This window comes from Engystomops pustulosus, chromosome 1, assembly GCF_040894005.1.
Source record: "Engystomops pustulosus chromosome 1, aEngPut4.maternal, whole genome shotgun sequence".
Lineage (NCBI taxonomy): Eukaryota > Metazoa > Chordata > Amphibia > Anura > Leptodactylidae > Engystomops > Engystomops pustulosus.
Genome location: NC_092411.1, coordinates 269,209,280 through 269,231,749, shown reverse-complemented (window position 1 = coordinate 269,231,749; position 22,470 = coordinate 269,209,280). Strand labels below are relative to the sequence as shown.

General features: G+C 43.9%; 1 protein-coding gene across 1 annotated transcript in view; it reads left to right on the top strand.

The window, feature by feature from the left end:
* The window catches only part of ABLIM2 (actin binding LIM protein family member 2), a 94,256-nt gene that overhangs the window by 52,260 nt on the left and 19,526 nt on the right, over positions 1–22,470 (top strand). Inside the window, exons 12-15 of the mRNA XM_072126138.1 lie at positions 1,523–1,621; positions 5,616–5,720; positions 8,844–8,897; positions 16,670–16,722. Coding sequence (XP_071982239.1) covers positions 1,523–1,621; positions 5,616–5,720; positions 8,844–8,897; positions 16,670–16,722 — 311 coding nt within the window. The remainder of the gene's footprint in view (positions 1–1,522; positions 1,622–5,615; positions 5,721–8,843; positions 8,898–16,669; positions 16,723–22,470) is intronic.

Below are 22,470 nucleotides of genomic sequence, written 5' to 3'. Positions count from 1 at the left end.
ATGTCTTAGTGGAATGTTAGTTCACATTTTAGTTCTTGTGTGATTCATTTGAGAGCCACCAGGGCAAATATGTTGGATAAATAAGACTTGACCTCATAATGCTGAACACCAACTGTGGCTCAGACACTAAACCAGTGGATACCTGCAGGAAACAAAACAATTTATACACTAGATACTTAACATGAAATGCTAATAACCAGGTAATTGTATGTCCTGTTGATAGGACAAGGTCCTTTTTGGACTGAAACATAATAAACAAATAAATCTTCCAAATTGTCGCACCTTTTTTTTTAGATATTTAATATTTTTCCCCTTTGATATTAGCTCATGCCTATTGGAACATCTTGGTTGATTAGATGTTCCAAATTGTTCCACCTTGAGGTCACGTCAGAACTTCTAGAACGTTATGGATGATTAGATTTCCCAAAGTGTTCCACTTCTAATTTAGCTTAGTCCTATTTCAGTATAATAAATGGATAGATATTTCAAATTGTGCCCCTTCCAGAATAGTTCAAAATCATTGAATAATCAAGAGTGATTAGATGTTCAATATTATTCCACCACCATATCAGCTCACGACTAGTGAAACTTTAAGTATGAGTAGAAGTTCCACATTGTTATATCTCCAGAACAGCTCATAACTAGAGGAACATTAATGATGATTAGATATTCCAAACTGTTCCACTTCCAGATTGGCTCGAAACCATTGGATAACCAATGGATGATCAAATGTTCCAAATTTTTTCACCTCCAGATTAGCTCAGTCCTGTTGGAACATCATGGTTAATTAGATGTTCTAAATTGTTCCACATCCAAATCAGCTTCAAATTACTGTAATATCATGGAAGATTAGATGATTAGATTAGATACTAAAACATAATAGACTTTTAGTTGTTCCAAATTGTTCCACCTCCAGATTACCTCAAAACTTTATCATGGATGATTACACACTCCGGATTGATATACATTTCAAGGAAATTTTTTGTAATTTTTTTTAGATGTCCCAAATTGTTTCACATATATTAATGATTAGATGCTCCAGTTTTACAAGAGAATTTTGTGTCATTTTGTAAATTTACAAACAGAGGTCCTAGACACAAGGTAGTTTACTTTATGGTTCGGAACATTATGGACAATTTGACGTTCCAAATTGTTCCATCCCCGGATTATCTTGGATATATAGGATAGCATGTTCTATTTATGTAGGCTATGTGATGAATGTTGTAGGTTCTGTTAACCGATGAGTTTCCGGAGTGGGTAAGGAACCAGTCAATGTGTCCGTGGCCTTTACATCCATTGCTTGGTCTTTGAAGAAACTAAACAACATTCAGTTCCATTGAACGCATTGTATATCGAGCCAAGCAAATACTGGTGCATGAACTCATGCAACGGGAAATCTGCAAAAAAACATTTGCTTCTATTATTTTTGATGCTTAGCAATGTATCTTTGCTGTCGATTCTGCATGAGTTCCACCATGGAACTAAACCATTCTATTAATTTCCTTTTCTGTTGCCTTATCAGCTGGTACTGATCCTTTCGGTACCAGTAGCTGCATCTCCCTCTCCCAACATACAAGCCCCACATCTACATTCAGGCATCATTACATCCCTTTCTTCAAAGGTAAGGACAGGAATGCCTTTGTGATGTGATTCCTGTAGTCTGGGCGGCCATTTTGTTTTGTCTTGTTGGTGATGCATGACAAGGTACTTTAGTTTTCCTGTCTCTATTTGTGTTATTATCATTTTAACCATAAAATATCTTAAGTTCCATCTAAACCCACATCTCACGTGTTCCATCGTCTCTAATGACTAAACCCGGAAAGTCTCCATGTATATGTGACTAGCAAGAACTCACATTGGGTTAGTCATAGGAATTAGTCTTCTAGAACATCAAAGGGGTTTAGCCTCTTTGTTTTTTAGTTATTCCAAGGTTGTCCTACAGTAATGGGGCCATACCCGCTAATCCCTCTTTGCATCCACCTGTCTACCCTCCTTTCTTCTTCTCGCATAGTCACCAGCGCCTTACAAATCTCTTGCGTAAACAGCTGACAAATGTTTCTTTCCACCTCCATATATGTGTATAAAGACACTTTGGGCTCAACTGTTCCGAGTGAATATCCGTAGCCAGGAGGAAGCCTCTGTTATGCACTTAGGCAAGAGGTTTGAAAAGGGCAAGGCGACTACATGAGTTGATGGGAGGAGGGTAAACATTGAGATTCAAGGAGGGAGTCCAAAATTGGATGACTTGGTCAACCGCCCCCTGCATAATTAAGTGTCACTTAAGACATTTTTGATGAAAACATGTTTGCTTTGTGATAAGCTACAGATAAGGCTGGGTTCACTTCGCTTTTGTGTCCCTCCGCTGTAAGGATACATCAGGAGGATTTCCACCATGTTCTTAAAACAGAGGTACAGAAGATACATCCCACTGTATTCTCATACAGTTGGACACATCCTCCTGCTCCTCCACCTCCCCCCAGCCCACTGAAAGGTGATTGGCTGCTGCCGATGATCAGGGTGTTTACCCAGTGATGTCACTGCCCTTATATGGACAGTTTAATCACTGGGGACATCCCTGAGATTAAGAGCATTGGAGGAAAAATACTGCATCTGCCCCTCCCCCCCCCCCCATAGTCTATTATGGGCTATGCTAAGCATATAAATTGCTTAGCAGAAGGGGGCAGGATGGAAAAAGGTAGCCTGCTGTTTCGTTCCTACCACCACGGATCTACCTATTAAGGCAGGTTCTAATCTACTCTGTAGTAGGATAGCCCTAATGCTTTAGTCTCGTGTATCTTTTATAATTTTTAATTGCCCTAATATGCAAATTTACCAAAGAGGCTACCGGGGAGTGGAGTAGTTGGAGCTGAGGCTACACAGTGTGGGTACGCCAAACCCCAGTAGCCCCTTGTGATCCGCCTACAAAGCCATCTTCAGCGCACAGCTCCTCGGAGCTGTGCTCACCGTCAACGAAGTCGGGTTCTGAGCATGCGCAGATCCGCAGCTGCTTGTTCTTGCCTCCTAAGCTGGAGCTACTGCGCATGTGCGGAGCTCGGCTTTGCAGACGAGTGTGCGCAGCTACAAGGAGCTGCATGCTGAAGATGGCTTGGTAGGCGGATCGCAAGAGGCTACTGGGACATGGAGTAGCCTCTTTGGTAATTTAGCATATTAGTGCAATTAAAAATTATAAAAGATACAGGGTACTAAAGGATTAGCCTTAAAAAGGGTCATCCTACTATAGATTAAATGAACCTGCCACCGGATCTACCTTAAAGGAAACCTAACAACATGGGTCTACCTATTAAGTGCAGACAGAGGCAAAAAGGATGCACCCATGTACCAGTATATGGCTATGTATACTTTGGGAGCTTTCCTGAGATATATTTGCTGAATGTACTCACAAAACGAGCTTTGAATGTAGCCTGACCAGTCATTAGGTTACTAGGCTAAAATCTGATGACAGGTTCTCTTTAGTAGTTTTGGTGGGCTTGTGCATAGAGAGAGAAGCCAATCTGAACAAACAGAGTTTCAATGTAAACTGCAAAGTCAGCAAGAACTGGGTAAGGCAGGAGTTAAGACTTTTAGCTAATATTAAGAGATTGTTATTATATGTTGTTTTATAAAGTGTGCAGGATCTTCCCATCCTATATCGTTCTCTTCCATTGTTTCATTCGTCCTCTCTATTATCTTTAATAGGTTATTTTGTCACAATGTAGAGATTATAAATCAGTGTCAGGAGATAATGTATGTCTAGTCCAGGCTACTAGTTTAGTGCTACTGTTTGGGCACATATGTGGATGTCCATCACATTACTTTCATGAAATAGAAATGATGGAACGTCTTGTACCCTGAGACCCCCTGTCACTTTTATCTTGAATATAGAGGAGATTTGAGTATATGTATGTCCTGGGTAAAGGATAACCTAACTACATGTCTGTATAGAGCTCCCGGCCTCTGTCCGTAATATACATAGTATTCTCACAACTTCCACACTTATACATGATTCTTTCCAGTTCTTCCTGCTCAGGATTACCTATGTCTGAGTGGGTGCTGCCTAAGCTCTGCTCGATTGGGGGACAAGTGGAAGGAAATATAACTATAACTACAAGTTCAGACTACACAGGGTAGCTTTGTAGTCTGGTACCATGGAAACATATAAATTCAATCTAGTAAGATATTTATTCTCTGAATTGTCTTATTTTAGAACAATGAAGGTTTGTGTAAGAGGACCTTTCTGCTCATAGGGAATGTTTCCCTTGAATATAATTTAGTTTTTCCTAATTTAAATAATTAATTAATCAGTAATAATTAATTTTATTGTATATCTCCACTGCTGCCAAGGCTTTCTCATTTAGCTCTTCAAATTTACTGGATAGTGAATAAGTAAAAGGGATATTTCAGCAAATAATTGATATTGTTTGTGTTATACAGTTTTCCAATAAATACATCAATTCCTCACAGTTTTCTAGATCTCTGCTTGCTGTCATTTTATAGGAAGCTTCATTCTTTACTTCCTGTGGATAAAAAACAGTCCCTGGTCACACATGGTGCATGGTTCATTATATCCCTAGTCATGTGATGTCACACAGGTGCACTGCTCGTTATGTGCCTGGTCATGTGATGTCACACAGGTGCACAGCTCGTTATGTCCCTGGTCATGTGATGTCACACAGGTGCATGGTTTGATATATCTCTAGTCATGTGATGTCACATAGGTGTACGATTCGTTATATCCCTGATCATGTGATGTCACACGAGTGCATGGCTCGTTATGTCCATGGTCATGAGATGTCACACAGGTGCACAGCTCATTATGTCCCTGGTCATGTGATGTCACACATGGTGCATGGTTCGATATATCCCTAGTCATGTGATGTCACACAGGTGCACAGCTCATTATGTCCCTGGTCATGTGATGTCACAAGAATGCACGGCTCGTTATGTCCCTGGTCATGTGATATCACACAGGTGCACAGCTCATTATGTCCCTGGTCATGTGATGTCACACAGGTGCACAGCTCATTATGTCCCTGGTCATGTGATGTCACACAGGTGCACAGCTCATTATGTCCCTGGTCATGTGATGTCACACAGGTGCACAGCTCATTATGTCCCTGGTCATGTGATGTCACACGAGTGCACGGCTCGTTATGTCCCTGGTCATGTGATATCACACAGATGCAGGGCTCTTTAAAACTTACTTTGACTACATCAACATATATTTATTACTGCCACATGATGTTGTGATCGTTACTTTGAAATTTTTAAAGGAAAAATGGGTAACATTTCCAGATATGGGTCATAGATCTTGGGAATTCATTTAGAGTTTGGACAATAACCTTTAATTTATACACAACGTATTTGGGAGCCTCGTTATTTTGGAACCCCATGGTAGGTTGATGTAGGAGGATTTTTTGAGTGAAGTCTTTCTTTTTACATTTTGGCGGTAAAAATAGAAATCTGATACATAAACAAAAACAGTCTATCTTTTCGTGTTAGTTTGTGTTTGTCCTCAGTTCCCATCCATTCTGTGTCACAAAGAGAAGATCTGATCAATGATTTGACCAATTCTGGAACTTTGGTTTTATTTACTCTCTTTGCTTTTCCCATTGGAGGCAGTGAAAGTGGGCGGAGCACTCCAAGCTTATCCATGTGCTCAGACACCAAATCTACGTCATCTTCTTCTTATCAACAGGCGCCTAGACATTTCCATGTCCCAGGTAGGCACATGCTCAGGTCCACCATGTGACCACTAACAAGAAACTTAGATATGTGCACAGAACGTTCCTAAAACTACTACTGTTTATTCTGACAAGTTTTGATTGGTTGCAGGATGGATATAAAATCCTCAGGACCTCTAAAATGAAGGGGCTAAGGGCCTCAGTTAGGAACCATGTCCCTCAAATTGTGTATTTACTGACAGTGTTGGACTGACTCGACAGAGAAGCAGAGGACCCTACGGAGGGTCCAGGCTCTAAGCAAAGAATGGACATAGATACAGGAGAAGACAACCTGATTTGGAGGCTTGTAGGGTCTATTTATTAGGGGATGATATAAAGGGGGCCCTCAGGATAATTTTATCTAGTGGGTCCTGGCTCTAAGGTAATACTGGCCCCCAGGGGTGTAACTAGGAGAGGAGGGGCCCCATAGCAGACTTCTGAATGGGGCCCCCCTACCCCCTCTATATCATAATTGTATACTCACACATGTATACAGTTATGTACCGATATATACATTTACACACTTACACAGATCTGTCCCCGGGGCCCTCTAACACTGCGGGCCCCATAGCAGCTGCTATGGCTGCTACCGCTGTAGTTATGCCCCTGCTGGCCCCATAGATACAGAAGAAGATAACCAAATTTGGTTGGTGGGGTCTATTTTATAGGGGATGTTGAAGGATGGGCCACCAAAATAATTTTCCCTAGTGGTTCCAAGGAACCCCCCAGTCTGTTACTGTGTACAGCTGATACTAGGAGAGCCATGCAGAATGATATATGAGCTCACAGAAACCATATAAACCTGTGCACAACTAACCTCACCTGTATGACTGGTACCAAGGAAAACTGACCTTAGGGTGAGGTCCTTTGCCCCTCATTCCAGTGAAAGGTCAAGATCTCAGCACTTGAACCCTCAGCAATCAAAACTTCCGCCATATCACTGTGTAACAATAGTGACACTTTAAACTTCCAATTAATAATACTAAGTTAATTATCTGATATTTTTTCTTATTTCTGTTGTTTTTTTTTAAAATTATTTTAGTGATACTATTTTGTTGTTAGTTTTTACTATACATACAAGCAAACCGAGAGAATGTATAATTTGATATTTTCTTTTTTCCTCTATATGACCTTGTCTAACTAAGAAAAGCTATTATCAAAATAAATATATACACGGAATTGAACAATTGTGGTAACATTTCGGGAAAATGCTTTTTTTGTGAGGTCTCCTTCATAAACATAGAATTTTTACTATTATTTTAATATGTGTGTGATTATTGTTGATCCTTTTTGTTGTATTGATGTAAAAGTTAATAAAAATTTGTGACACTTCAGGAAAAAAAATATACATAGAGTTAGAGGGGTTTTCCCATGAAGTAAAGTTAGGCCCTACCCATGTGATAGGGCCTAAATTGCTGTTCAGTGGGGGTCTCAGTGCTGAGACCCCCACAGAACGTGAAAACGAGGGGTCCGTCAGATAATGGAACAGACGGCCGCGCATGTCAGTTTTGCTCCATTAATCTCTATGGAGCAGACGGAGATTGCTGAGTGCGGCGCTCACTGATCCCCGTCAGCTCCATAGAGATTGATGGAGCAGAACAGTCATGCGCGTCCGTCTGACGAGAGCGGTGAGGGATCCGACAGACCCCTCTTCTTCGTGATCTGTGGGGGTCTCAGCACTGAGACCTCCTCTGATCAGCAAGTTAGGCCCTATCCCGTGGATAGAGCCTAACTTTACTTTGTGGGAAAACCCCTTTAAAGCTTATAGGCTTCGTTGGCTGAATTATTTTTAAAGACTTAAAATAATTATAATAATTAAAGAGTCATATTCACCCTCCTAATTCCAAGATCACTGATCCCTAAGAATACATAACAAAATTATGACTGAAAAAGGTCACAATTTTGACCAGGAATTGGGTGGGTGGTCACTTTTTTTGTGTCCAGAGGGATCAGGGGGCTGATCAGTATAACTTTTTCAATTTTTAAGGCATTATTTTTTGAAAGTTACCTCAGGTTTATGAGGTAGAACTTACCACATTTTCTAAACAATCGACCATCGATCTCTGAATTGCAAATCCTTGCCATGTAAACAAGGTCTGAGAGGTCATTTAAACACATATATTGGATGCATTTTGATAATAGCTTTCTATACCGATATCTTTATTCCTGCTGCTCTTTCTTGACTTCTCATGCTTGCTTCATGTACTAACCTATTCCTAGAGCACATCTATCTCTAAAAATCAGCAGGGCGGCCATTTTCTTATGCAGCGGGCAGCATATCAATTCCCAGGAAACCAGTGACATATACATGTCATTGTATTCCTGTGATATTCTCCTATAGACTGTTCAGTCACACATGATGGCTGCTTGTGCTCTGCCTTCTAGACAGGTATACATTAAAGGGGGCTCCGTCTAAATTTAGAGGAGGCTTTCATCAATTTCCCACAAGTAGGCCAAAGCCTTGGTGACTGCTGAAAGGTCTAGTACTTCATTGAGCAATGTCCTCCCCTAGTGTTTGTGGGCCCTGTGGTAAACATAGGCCGTGTTTAGCCATGGACAGTAGACATTGGCTTCTGCCTCTTTATATGGGGAATTTGTGAAAGTTGTGAAAATTCCAAAAAAATTAAGTAAATTTTGGTGGATCGCCCCTTTAATATGAAATGTAGCATATGACTGATGTCATGCTTTCTTTTGTTAAATTAAAGGGGTTGTTCAGGATGAAAACATTAGGTTAAATTTATGAAACTAAGGGGAAAATATCTTTATTGTCCATAGTGACCAATCGGCACGCAGCTTTCATTTCACATTCAACTATTAAGAAATGGAAACTGTTCTGTCATTTTTCTATAGCAAAATTTAAAAATTGGGAATTCCCCCCCCCCCCCAAAAAAAAACAAAACAAAAAAAAACTTTCCTCTTGTACATGGGCTGTGTATTGCCATTCAAGTGAAAGGGGCGGAACTGTAATACCAGATCCATCCACTGGACAAGTGTGGCGCTGTTTTGGGAGAAAAAAAAAGAAGTATATTTTTTATTCTTTCCATCTGGACAATCCCTTTAAGAATTTTGATTTGCAGGCTGTGTCTTCTCATCCCTTTTATTCTTTCCTTTTCTCTTCTGTAGACTCTGGAGCTAAAGATAACATCTATAGGAAACCCCCTATCTACAGACAGCATGGTACAGTCTTGCGTTCAGCTTGCTGTTACTTTATGTATGTCTTTTGCATGATGACTAATCCTAATTATTTTTAGAGGTCATTAGTAATTTGTTATCTTTTCCCTGATTTTTGAATTCTAATGGTGTGTTTTCACCCTTAATAATAGGGTATGTTTAAGTCATTTCACCCATGTTTCTGGGTTAAAAATATTAATGACTTATTCTAAGGATAAGCCCTCAATATCCGATTGATGGGGGTCCAATACCCAGCGCACCCCACGGAACAGTGAACAAACAGAGAATGAAACAGAAAGTGGACAGCGCTGTTCTCAGTTCTGTGGCTGTACTAAGTCACTGCAGATGAGATCCTATTCATGTGAATGGGACATAACCTGCAACAACCTGGTCTGACTACTACACACAGAACAACGATGTTGCCTTCCGGTTCCATGTTCTGTTTATCAGCTGATTAAAGGGGGTGCTAGGTGTCGGACGCCCACCAAATCAATATTTAGAACACATTCTTTGGACGTGTTATCAATATTTGTAACCCTCAACTTTAATGTAAGTTTTTTTTCATTTCTCGGGTAACCCTTATGTTGGCAGCAATGTTTTTTGTTTGTTTGGTTTTTTTTTAACTTTGTAAGCACTTAAAGCCTGCTTTACAGTATTTATTCTATAGATCTGTTATGAGACTAATAGATAGCTAGAAAGACTGATAGATATGAGATAGATACATAGATGATACATTGATGATAGATAGATAGATAGATAGATAGATAGATAGATAGATAGATAGATAAATAGATAGATATGAGATAGATATGAGATAGATAGATAGATAGATATGAGATAGATATGAGATAGATAGATAGATATGAGATAGATAGATATGAGATAGATAGATATGAGATAGATAGATAGATAGATAGATAGATAGATAGATAGATAGATGATAGATAGAGAGAGAGAGAGAGAGATAGGTAGATAGGAGATAGATAGAGAGATAGATAGATAGATAGAGAGATAGATAGATAGGAGATAGATAGATAGGAGATAGATGGATAGATAGATAGATAGATAGATAGATAGGAGATAGATAGAGAGATAGATAGATAGGAGATAGATAGAGAGATAGATAGATAGATAGAGAGATAGATAGATAGGAGATAGATAGAGAGATAGATATGAGATAGAGAGATAGGAGATAGATAGAGAGATAGATAGATATGAGATAGAGAGATAGATAGATAGATAGATAGATAGATAGATGGATAGAAATTAGATAGATACAAATTGGAAGAAGCGAGCAGCACTCCAGAGGTAGAATTCAAAAGTTGGTGATCTTTATTAAAGCAATAAAGTGCTGCTCGCTTCTTCCAATTTGTATCTGCGTAAGGACCAAGCCAAGGACCAAGGAGTATCAAAAGTGGAATGAAAAGTGTTGGCTTTCGTACATGCCCATATAGATAGATATACATGAGATGGATAGATTGTCAGGATTCAGAGGTAGTGGACCCACTGAACCACCGCGGACAATGACGTAAGCTGACACCTGGGACCAGAGTCTAAGTGGCACCCAGTTTTCACCAGAGCCCGCCGCCGAGCAGATTGATCTAGCTGCAGCAGGATACCACCAGGTCGCTCCACAGGCGTGATTTTGCCACAGACTTGTGTCGGGGACAGGCAGCACGGGGTCAAGGTCAATGGCAGAGCAAAAGGTCAGGGCTGGCAGCAGAGTAGCAGAGTCAGGAATGGAACCAAGGTCACAACAGGAAATCAGGATAAATACATAGGGCAAGGAACACAGTTTTTTATGGAGATATTTATTTAGCGACATGCTGGCCCTTTAAATTTCACAAAGCTGGCGCGTGCCGGACTGCAGGCGTTGCCGCTGGATCGTGGAGAGGGGATTTAGCCCACAGGCGTGGAGGGGCACACAGAGCTGCATGGGCACGCCTGTGACCCGAGACATAGGTCTCAGGGGCACCTGTGACGTAGATACATAGATAGAAATAAAATAGATAGACATGAGATAAATAGGTAGATAGTTGCTCCAAAACCATGAAGAGAGAGAACGTAATTTTGCAAACACTTATCACACTGCAAAAATCATAGATGCAGACTAAATCTCATCTAGTACATCGCAAGCGTAGGCATGTCCAAGTGTAGGGTAGTCCAAGAAGTCAGTACAGTGTGAAAAGGTCCTCTAGCAGCGTCCTTTAGGTCCAGGCAAAGTATCCAGGACATACAAGTAGGAAATCTACTTGTAGGAAATCTACTGTAACATTGCCACTAGAGATGAGCGAGCACTAAAATGCTCGGGTGCTCGTTACTCGAGCCGAACATTTCCCGATGCTCGAGTGCTCGTTTCGAGTAACGAGCCCCATTGAAATCAATGGGAGACCCGAGCATTTTTCAGTAAAATTACAAACTGAACGAGCACAGTGAAAGAACACAGTGCAGAACAGATTGCAGATGTTCGGGAACATCTGCGATCTGTTCCGGAGACACGCGTGCAGAACGGTGTTCTCCGCAATAGTATTTGAAGAACAATATGTGTGAAGAACAACTTGCAGATGTTTGGAAACATCTGCAAGTTGTTCTTCACACAAATACTCGTCCCAGCAACAAGCCGGTCCGAGTATGCTAATACTCGACCGAGTATCAAGCTCGGACGAGTATACTCGCTCATCACTAATTGCCACACTTTGAATAAATCTCACCTTTATTTTCAAAGGGGATGTATTTATTTATTTATTTTTTAAATGGGATTTTATTTATTTATTTATTTTCAAATGGGATTTGGAACGGCAGTGCCCCCTGATGTCCTACTTGTAGATAGATAATATATTAGTACTGTACTTACTGCCATCTGCTGGTACCATACATTTTATATTACACCTCTGTGTCCCACATACCTTCCATTCACCACTAACTGTGTGTTGCATTCTTTTATGGAGGTTTTTTAAGCTTTTCTGTGTGGGCTGCTTATCTGCCTCCACTATAAAGATGATACTTATCTGTACTGAGTTTATCTTCTTTACTTGTCTACTACAGGTGAAAACATATTCATCAATAACGTTAAGAATCACTTTATAAGTGTAATTGTTATATATGATTTGTGGAGTTTTTAAAGCATTTTGGCTTTTAGATGCTTACACAGTGTATCCCCCAGAGAGGTGATATTTCTTTTAAATTTATTTGGAATATACATGCAAGTCCCCCTGCAGCATCGATTGTTACATCCCTTGTCATATGAACCATAGAGCCCTGTGTGATTCATGTATAAGGACCCCAAGGTTCATGAAGGGTGACACAAGAGCTTACAGTCTATGAGAATGAGGGGGTGACACAAGAGCTTACAGTGTATGAGGATGAGGGGGTGACACAAGAGCTTACAGTCTATGAGGATGAGGGGGTGACACAAGAGCTTACAGTCTATGAGGATGAGGGGGTGACACAAGAGCTTACAGTCTATGAGGATGAGGGGATGACACAAGAGCTTACAGTCTTTGTGGATGAGGGGATGACACAAGAGCTTACAGTCTATGAGCATGAGGGGGTGACACAAGAGCTTACAGTCTATGAGGATGAGGGGGTGACACAAGAGCTTACAGTCTATGAGGATGAAGGGTGACACAAGAGCTTACAGTCTATGAGGATGAAGGGTGACACAAGAGCTTACAGTCTATGAGGATGAGGGGTGATACAAGAGCTTACAGTCTATGAGGATGAGGGGTGACACAAGAGCTTACAGTCTATGAGCATGAGGGGGTGACACAAGAGCTTACAGTCTATGAGGATGAAGGATGACACAAGAGCTTACAGTCTATGAGGATGAGGGGTGATACAAGAGCTTACAGTCTATGAGGATGAGGGGTGACACAAGAGCTTACAGTCTATGAGGATGAGGGGTGATACAAGAGCTTACAGTCTATGAGGATGAGGGGTGATACAAGAGCTTACAGTCTATGAGGATGAGGGGGTGACAGAAGAGCTTACAGTCTATGAGGATGAGGGGGTGACACAAGAGCTTACAGTCTATGAGGATGAGGGGGTGACACAAGAGGTTACAGTCTATGAGGATGAGGGGGTGACACAAGAGCTTACAGTCTATGAGGATGAGGGGTGATAAAAGAGCTTACAGTCTATGGGGATGAGAGGGTGACATAAGAGCTTACAGTCTATGAGATATATAATTTTGCCTATATCTATGAGATTTCTGATGACAGGACGCGCGGCTCACCAGTGCCCCTACGTTCTGTATATTGATGAAAAGGTGGTGTGGATTCTTACAAACAGCCATATGGTACATTTATGGGCACTTCTCAGTAGTAGAACCTAATTCTTAGACTCCATTCGGGAAACATTCTCATCAGTCAGACACTTATGTCCAATCCTTCGGAAAAGCCTTGGATGTCTATATTACAGGGGATGTGACAGTGTATCAGCCCCTGTATCTCTCATCTGCACATCCATACATTGTACACACCACATATACCACAATGATCTGTACATTGAGTGGGATGTTTATGGAGGAGATGATTTATTCTCCTTTACAGATCACTGGGGGTGTTTGCCAGTAAATGCAGCTTTTTGTTATCCCACATGAAATACAAGGAGATACTTATGAATCACATAAAACAATGTGGGGATTTATCACAGTTTATATACCTGAAAACAGACTTTCAAGCTTTGATTTAGTTGCAATTCCTGACGCAGAGCTGGGAATTGTGACTACTCCGGTCTCTACTCCGGTAAGGAGCCTCTGGTATATAACGGGTTTTAAATTACCAATTGAATACACCTTTACCTTTGCAGCTGAACCTATGGAGACAATGAATTGTTCAATAAAATTAAAAAATAATCAGTCGCCCGGAGTGATGAGACAGTCAGGCGAGAAAAACTCTAATTTATCCGACACCCAGACCCACATTGATTAGACGCACTAATGTTAAACCGGTGGTAGAAGAAGAAGCTCTGTCTTTTGTATAGTGGTGGAGTTGAGGAACTGCAGCTCCTAAAGCCTTAAAAAAATCAAGCTGGTAAGGCCCACAAACAACTTGAAAATGGAAAATCTCTAGGGGGCCTGGGTAAAAAAAAAAGAACATACCCCCTTAAGAATATATTTCCTAAGTTGCTCCACTACTTACAGTTTTGGGTGCTGGGCCCAAACTGAAGTTTCAGAGGACCCGCTTCATACACCCAGAAGCATCTTCAAACCAGGGACCAACTGAGGTCCCCTGGAAAATGAAAGTGATGCCCCCTTGTCAGGATAAAGTGGGTCCCATGATCCCTATGGGGAGCAGGACCTAAAACTAGAAGTATCCTGGAGTGGGGTAAGTTTGTGTTCCTTTTTGTACTAACCCCAACCCCATTTTCATGGAAAATCCCTTTAAGGTAATAAATGGAAGCAGATTATTCAGTAAAAATACAGCAGTGACAGCAGCAGCACATGGTTGCTCTCTCCTGACATCACTTTACAGCCATAAAATATATTTGTTAAGGGAAGATTTATGATAGCTAGGTCACATGGAGTTGTAGAGGAGCCGTCGTCCATTGCAACCAATCATACTGCAGTTCACATTTTTGAAAGGGCTAAAAAGCAATAAGATCTAGAAGCTGATTGAGCGCTTTGGGTGACTGCTCCACATTTTTCTTTTGTGCTGCTTTTCATGAATCTCCCAATATGCTGCTCAGAAACCAAACCATGAAATAAAAATGGTGTCCCCGCAGCTCTCTTTGTGTTTTCTATTTTATATACAAAGCTTATGGCTTTCCATACATCACTGATGTCTCTCCCACATCTCATCTGTTGTAGCTGCTGCTCTACAAAGATACTTATGTAAAACTGCAATCAGGAATGTGATTTTTTTTTAGCTGGTAACAAGTTCTAATAGCCAACGCTATGCTGATTTTAAAAATACTTTTGCCAGCATTCTGAATTATTTCAATAATTTATATAAGTTTATTTCACATTACCTGGCTCCCTGCCAGCAGCGTGTGGTGAGTCCTGGAGGGCAGGGGGCACCTGCAGCCTGTGTGTGCCTGTGTCAGTCTTCTCTCCTCAAAACTGTCATGTGCATTGAACTTGCAGGGGAGGGAGGGGGACGGTGTGGAGTAGAGAAAGAATCCATAAGGAGACACAGGCACACACAGTAGTGATGGGAAGTTCAGTTCTTACTAGTGAACTGAGTCTAATGAGCCAGTTCACTAATAAGAGATGGCTCTTTTGGCTCCTTAACAGCTCCCTAGTAAATGTATAATAGGGAGCCTCAGATCAGTCAGTCACCCCTCTCCACACCACTTTTAATCAAAATTTTATCGGATTAAATGGGGGTGTGGCTCCCCAATTAGGGGCAGGGAGCCAACTCCCGTAATTCACATGAAAGAGGCTGGCTCGTACACAATCGACCCATCACTAACACACAGGCTACAGCTACCCCCTCCCACGGGACTCACCACATGCTGCTGGCAGGGAGCCAGATAATGTGAATTAAACTTATATAAACTACTGAAATGATTCAGAATGCTGATAAAGGCCTATTTAAAATCAACTAAAAAGGACAATCCTGTTGACAGGTTCCCTTTAAATTAAATTTACCATCAAAATTCAGCATTAATAAACCAGAGACACTTACTTATCATAGGTCCAGGTTCTGTGACTGTGGTAATATTCTTATATTTGTTATCCATGGCCTCCTTCCTTCTAAAATCAAGTTTTACAATTATGTTAATGAGCAGAAGGGCTGTGGGTGTGTTCTTGACAGTACAACAGCATCTTGTGAAACCAGAGCACAGAGGGGCTTCAGTAATATGCCTATATGCCTGGCTCATTTGCATAATTGTAACAGTTGATTTTAAAAGGCAGGAGGCCATGAATGACAAGATAGTTTATCATGATGGATTTTGATGAATGGGGTCCCATTCTTCAAATTGTTGGAGTTGACCGGCATGTGTCCAAACAGTGGAACCTTCAGCAACAATCTTGTTATCCCCTTTCCTGTGCATAGAGGAAAACTTGCCCACTTGATACAACTCCTTTAAGGTAGGTGATCTGTGCCTCATACCCTTGGGTTCCACTTTTTTTAAATGGTATGTGGAGCGCCATCTGTGAACATCTTTGGAACTGATGGAACCTACATTCCGACATTTGGGTAATCATTACTTATTCCCATCCCATTGCCTTGTAGAAAAATCCCATTTTAAAAAGCAGTTTTCGCTCTGGAGTCCATATAGTAAAATTTTTGGATTACCTACTGCTTTTAGCAATGGGCAGATCACTATTTTTACTTGAAGGGTTGGCAGACCTCCCTTACAATGATAGACTACTACATAAGGTCCTACCAGAAGAACCCAGTGCAAGATCTCAGAGATCCAAGAAAGTACAATACAAAACTATTAATTGTGATAGATTTACTACAGGTCCCACATGTGTGTCTGGGTCTTACATGGTAACATCCATATTTTTAATGCAAAAGGTTCCCACTGGAGGGATGACCACCATGACCACACGACCATGGCCTCTATCTGACCATGATACAGCACAAGGTTTTACAACAAATTGGTGTTTCCACTACAATTCACTGTCTGGAGCAGTTTGCTGCCTTAGCTGATGATTGGTGGCCTGGCCTATGGTGGCAAACAGCATCTTAAAGGAGTATATAGAGCAGTAATTAACAATGTATTATTATACTACCCTCTGTATAATCCTTTATAAGTAGAATTTTCCTATTGACGATCTCTTTTAGATTTATGGTTTAACTATCACCCTTATCCCTTTGTTTCAGCTTCAAGAAGATCCGTGGGGGAGGAACTGAACTTAGATCCAGACAGCAGGAAGGTAACAGAGGAGGAGACATTTGTATCTTCTAAAGTAAAGAATCGGAATTCCCAGTAATATACAATCAACATAATTGAATCATTTTTATATGCGGCAAGTAAAAGTAAGAATGTTCTTAGTTGCCCATGGAAATCAATTACAGCTCAGGTTTCATTTAACCAGTGCTCATGAATATTTTAAAAAGGGAGCTGTAATTGGTTGCCATTAGTGATAGGAATTCCGGCTCTTCTTAGTGAACTGACTCATTAGGCTCCGCTCATTAAGAAGAGCCGGCTCTTCTGGCTCCTGAAAGGCTCCCTATTAAAAATATAATTGGGAGCTGCAGGCCAGTCAGTTACCCCACTCCCGATTTTATCGGGTTAAAGGGGGCGTGGTGAGCCGTTTAGGGGTGGGGTTTACATCGCAGCTCACACCGTTCACGTGAATGAGCCGTCTCTTTGTGCCGATTCGTTCGCAAATGACCAATAACTAGTTGACATGGGCAATCGAGAACATTTTTAATTTTAGACAGTTTGATAATGGGGGCGTGGCCTGATGCCGGACTGAGAGGACGTGCGCCGCGGAGCTCCCGACACCCGACACCCCATCTCCCTCCTAAGGCAGCCATCCCTCACCTGTCCCCGTTCCCCTCTGCCCAGGGGTGCCCCACACACCTGCCGCTGTCCTCCGGTGCCGTTTTGGAGGCGGCTACGGACTCCGCGCCGCTCCTCCGTGCTTCCCCGCGGCCGGCCACGTGACCCGCGCGGCGGCCCGCTCCTAGCCGCCCGGTGCCGCTGTACCGATTGCCGGGGAGATCCTCCTCTCTCCTGCAGCCTGAGACGCCGCTCCCACCACCGGAGGCACCGTGACAGCGCTCCAGCCAGCCCTTCATCCTGCTGGAGGCGCCATCCTGTGGACTCCCCTGCGCTGCCTGAGGCCTAGGCGCGCAGGGTTAACCCTGACACTGCTGGACTGATCCAGGACCAGGTAGGGAAGTAATTCCCCTGCTGCTGCCCACCTCTGCCCTGGGGACCCCAAGTTATACAGCCCAGCACTGAGTCCCCCGTACTCCCAGTGATCCCCTGCTCCTGGGTTCTGTTTTATATTAACCCTTGCAGTGCCGCTGCAATACTCCACGTGGGTTTGGACTGTATCTCTGCTAACTACTGGGCGCTAGGCTTCCTGATTGTTTATCACTGGCCCCCCCTGCCCAGACGCCATGGGTAACCGGAGGAGAACGGCTAAAATGCTCAAAGCAGCGTCTGCGCCTCCATCGGATGATGAATCCGTCCATGAAGATCCTCCATTCCAGTCCCTGGAACCCCTGGATGCGCAGGAATGCTCCACATCCCAAGCTGTTCTGGAACAGATACAGTCAAACGCTGCCAAAAAGTTGGGGAGATTCTCCCGCACACAGCCCTGCTCTCCTCAGGGGTCCCCAAACTCCTCTCCCTCCCTCTTTGAAGGCTCCCAGAGCCCGCCACAGCTTGTAAGCTATGAAGAGGGTGTTGATCCGTCTGACGCGGCCACGGAGTTGGATCGGAAATTTGCAGAGGTGCTGGCGGCCATTAACGGATGCCAATCCAAACTGGTCACCAAGGTGGATGAGCTGCGACAGGACTTTGTTCTATTACGACATGATGTCCACAAAGCCAAAGAGCGAATTACTGAAACTGAACGCAGAATATCTGATGTGGAGGACGTCCAGAGGCCTATGCCGACACAGATCAGAGAGCTTCAGCGCCAAATGTCTGCATCCATCGACAGAGCTGATGACCTCGAAAACCGCCTGCGACGGAACAACGTCAGAGTGGTCGGCCTCCCCGAAAAAGTGGAAGGGTCTGACCCTGTATCCTTTTTTGAAAATTGGCTCAAAAATATGCTTCCTGCAGATACCTTCTCCCCGTTCTTCACAGTGGAAAGGGCCCATCGTGTGCCATCCCGCCCTGGCCCTCCAGGGGGCAATCCAAGACCCTTCCTGGCCCGGCTGCTGCACTTTAGGGACAGGGACTCTATCCTCAGGGCTGTCCGTACCAAGGGAGAAATTCTCTATGCCAACAGCAGAGTGTCCTTCTACCCTGATTTCTCTGCATCCATCAGGAAACAGCGAGCACAATTCACCGAGGTCCGTGCCCGTCTCCGTGACAAGGGGTATAAATACTCCATGATGTATCCTTCCAAGCTCCGAATTGTGGACGGCCAGAAGACTCGTTTCTTCACCTGCCCAACCGAAGCACTTCACTGGGCTGACGCAGCTCCACGGGCTCCAGCTGGAAGGCCCGCACCTCCTGAGTGACTGGACTCACATATCCTTTTTTCTGATATGCAATGACAGTGCTGGATTTGGTCCTGAATAGTTATCTAGGGGTCCCAAATCACTGTTACAGTTTTCTAACTTTTGTTTACACAATATGTGCCTCACAAATGTACCCTGTGATTGATTTGTGTTCTCTGTTTGGTCATATCGACCAGTGCGCCACTTATGGCACTTCATTCTCTCCCTTTCCCCCCCCCCCCCCCTCTCCCTATTCCCCCCCCCCCCTCTCCCTATTCCCCCCCCCCCTCTCCCTAGTCCCCCCCCCCCTTTCCCTAGTCCCCCCCTCCCTATTCCCCCCCTCCCTATTCCCCCCCCTCCTCTTCCCTCCCCCCTCCTCTCCCCTCCCCCCTCCTCTCCCCTCTCCCCCCTCCCTGTTACCATTACCTCCCTGCGCCTCCCTCCTTCCCCCCCCCATCCCCTATCTCCTCTTTGGTTCTCTCTAAATATGGCTGCCTAATAACCTCCTGATCACATATACATTAAGGGTTGAAGGTCCCGGGACAAATGGCGGAGGTTTGTCTTGAGTTAGGGACCACTGTTCTACTATTTGACTGTTAGTGGGTATAGGTCTACACTACTGCTGTTAGGGTGTTAGACAGGGGGTTTGTATTCTTGGGATTGTTAGTTCAGTTCTGTTATATTTGTTATGCTCACTGTTGTCTGTCTGTCTATGTCTTTGTGGTATGAAAGGATGAATGCTTGGTTGCTCACGTCTCCTTCCCCACACCCCTTTCCCTTCCGCTAATATGTCTTCACTTAAGGTAATGAGTTGGAATGTGAGGGGACTTAATTCTAAATTTAAGAGGGCCCTGATGTTAGATGTTATTAAGCGTCAGGCCCCCCATATTGTATGTATCCAAGAGACACACCTTACGGGTCAGAAGGTCCTCTCCCTGAAGCGGGCATGGGTGGCTAGAGGTTATCATTCCTCCTACTCTGTCTACTCTAGGGGAGTATCCATACTCATATCCAAAGCGCTTCCCATAGAAGTCATACAGGTAGCACCGGATCACTTTGGCCGTTTTGTGATCGTACATTGCGCCTTGTGGGGCTTTACCTTTACTATAGCGTCTATTTATGTCCCACCTCCCTTTGATCCAGCAGTATTGCACCTAATATCCAGTAAACTTGCTGCTATGCCTCCAAGCCCGTTACTCTGCATTGGTGACTTCAATGCAGTCCCTAATCCCTCCTTAGATCGCACAAGCGGCCTAGACACAGGCTCGGTCCGTCTGAACGAGTGGCTCACTTCTTTAGACCTCGCCGATGTTTGGCGTTGTAAGCACCCTCAAGAGAGAGAATATTCATTCTATTCCTCTGTTCATAAGAGCTTCTCTCGGATTGATCTGGCCTTTGTCTCCCCTGATATGTTGCCGCACGTTGATCAGGTATCCTATTGCCCGCGCAGTGCGTCGGACCACTCCGCCTTGCTCATTAGTCTCCTTTTAGGCCCCCCCAGCGACTCCCGCTTATGGCGCCTGCACCCGGCCTGGCTCCTATCCCCAGCGGTCCAGAGTACTGTTAGGGCAGCGCACAGCGAGTTCTGGGAAGTACACTCAAACCATCCTGATCCTCTTCTAGTCTGGGACTCGTACAAGTCCTCGGTGCGGGGAGCGTTCATGTCGGGGGTAGCTGGCCATAGGAAGTCTTTAAATGCGCAGGAGGAGAGGCTGACCGCCGCTCTGGTGACTGCAGAAAAGGAGTATCTAGAGAAACCCAATCCGGGGAATAAAAAGACTTGGGCTCAGGCGCAGAGGAACCATCTAGCTGTAGTGAAGGAGCGCACCAGCAAACGCCTGCTAGCCAGGGAAGCGTCCATCTTTGAATTCGGAGATAAAAATGGGAAGCTGCTGGCGTATTTATCGCGGGCTGAACGCCCCTGTGCTTCCGTTCCCTCTATCCTTAACAGTAGTGGAGCCATGATCACAGAACCCCGGGCCATAAACATGGTATTTCATGAATTCTATTCCTCTCTTTACAGCTCCAGATTGTCCGCCTCTTCCGTTGAGATCTCCGGATTCCTTGACAGTCTTCCACTTTGGAGGCTCACACAGGCACAGTCATCGGAGCTTGATGCCCCGCTCTCGGCGGAGGAGGTGGAACTGGCCATCCAATCGTTGCCCCCCGGTAAGACACCTGGACTTGATGGGCTGGGAGGTGAGTGGTATAGGGATAACTGTGAGACCCTGGTTCCCCATCTACTTAGCCTGTACTCCGATGCGCTCGACAGTGGTTCCCTCCCTGACTCCATGCGAGAGGCCCTTATTGTAGTTCTTCCTAAGCCTGGCAAGGACCCCCTGCTTCCCGACTCGTACCGCCCAATTTCCCTCCTAAACTCAGATGTTAAAATCCTAGCAAAAATTCTGGCAACAAGGCTTAATAAAGTAATATTATCCTGGGTTCACCCGGACCAGACAGGCTTTATGCCTGGGAGGGGAACTGACATAAATATACAAAGATTACACCTGAACATAGCAGAGGCAGAGAAGTCTTCAGACCCTGGGTTTATATTATCCTTAGACAATTGTAAGGCGTTTGACTCTGTGGAATGGACATATCTGTGGACCCTCTTGCCTAGAATGGGTTTTGGCCCTCGATTTACAGCATTAGTTAAACTACTGTATAACGATCCCAAGGCTAAGGTAAGGACCAATCTTAACATCTCACCTACTCTCCCTATGGCTAGGGGCACTAGACAGGGTTGCCCACTATCTCCCCTCCTCTTTGCACTTGCCATTGAGCCCCTTGCTGTGGCGATCCGTCACTCTGATAGCATTAAGGGTATTACTAGAGGTCCTATCATTGAAAAGGTATCTCTCTATGCTGATGATACACTTGTATATCTTGGGGATGTGGGCCCCTCTCTGGAATCCCTCCTGTCCCTGATAGAATGCTATGGGGGGTTCTCAGGTCTCCGGGTTAACTGGGACAAATCGGCCCTTTTTCCCTTATCTGATGTAGGGGTACACTCCCTCCCCGTCCCAGTCCAGGTGGTGTCCACCTTTAAATATCTGGGAGTCCAGGTGTCACGCAGGGTCCAGGCATATACGGAGTTAAACATTACACCCTTGATAGCTGCAACGGAATCGCGCCTAAAAGCCTGGTCCACTCTCCCCCTGTCTTTGTACGGGCGTATTAACATATTTAAAATGATCTTCCTCCCCAAATTTCTATACCTTTTCCATGCTTGTCCTATATTACTCCCTAAGAGCCTGTTTAAACGCATAGACGGCATTCTCAGGTCCTTCTACTGGCAGAGTAGTGCCCCGCGATTCAGCTTAGCGCTGCTTCAAGCTCCCAAGTCTAGGGGTGGACTGGCTGCCCCGGATCTGTATCTTTATTACCTGGCTTCCCAGCTAGTATATGCCCAGTGGTGGATAGATATAGACATGGGTAATGCAGCTACTGCACTGGCTGGTGCCCTGGTAGGTTCCTACGAGGCCCTTACAAAC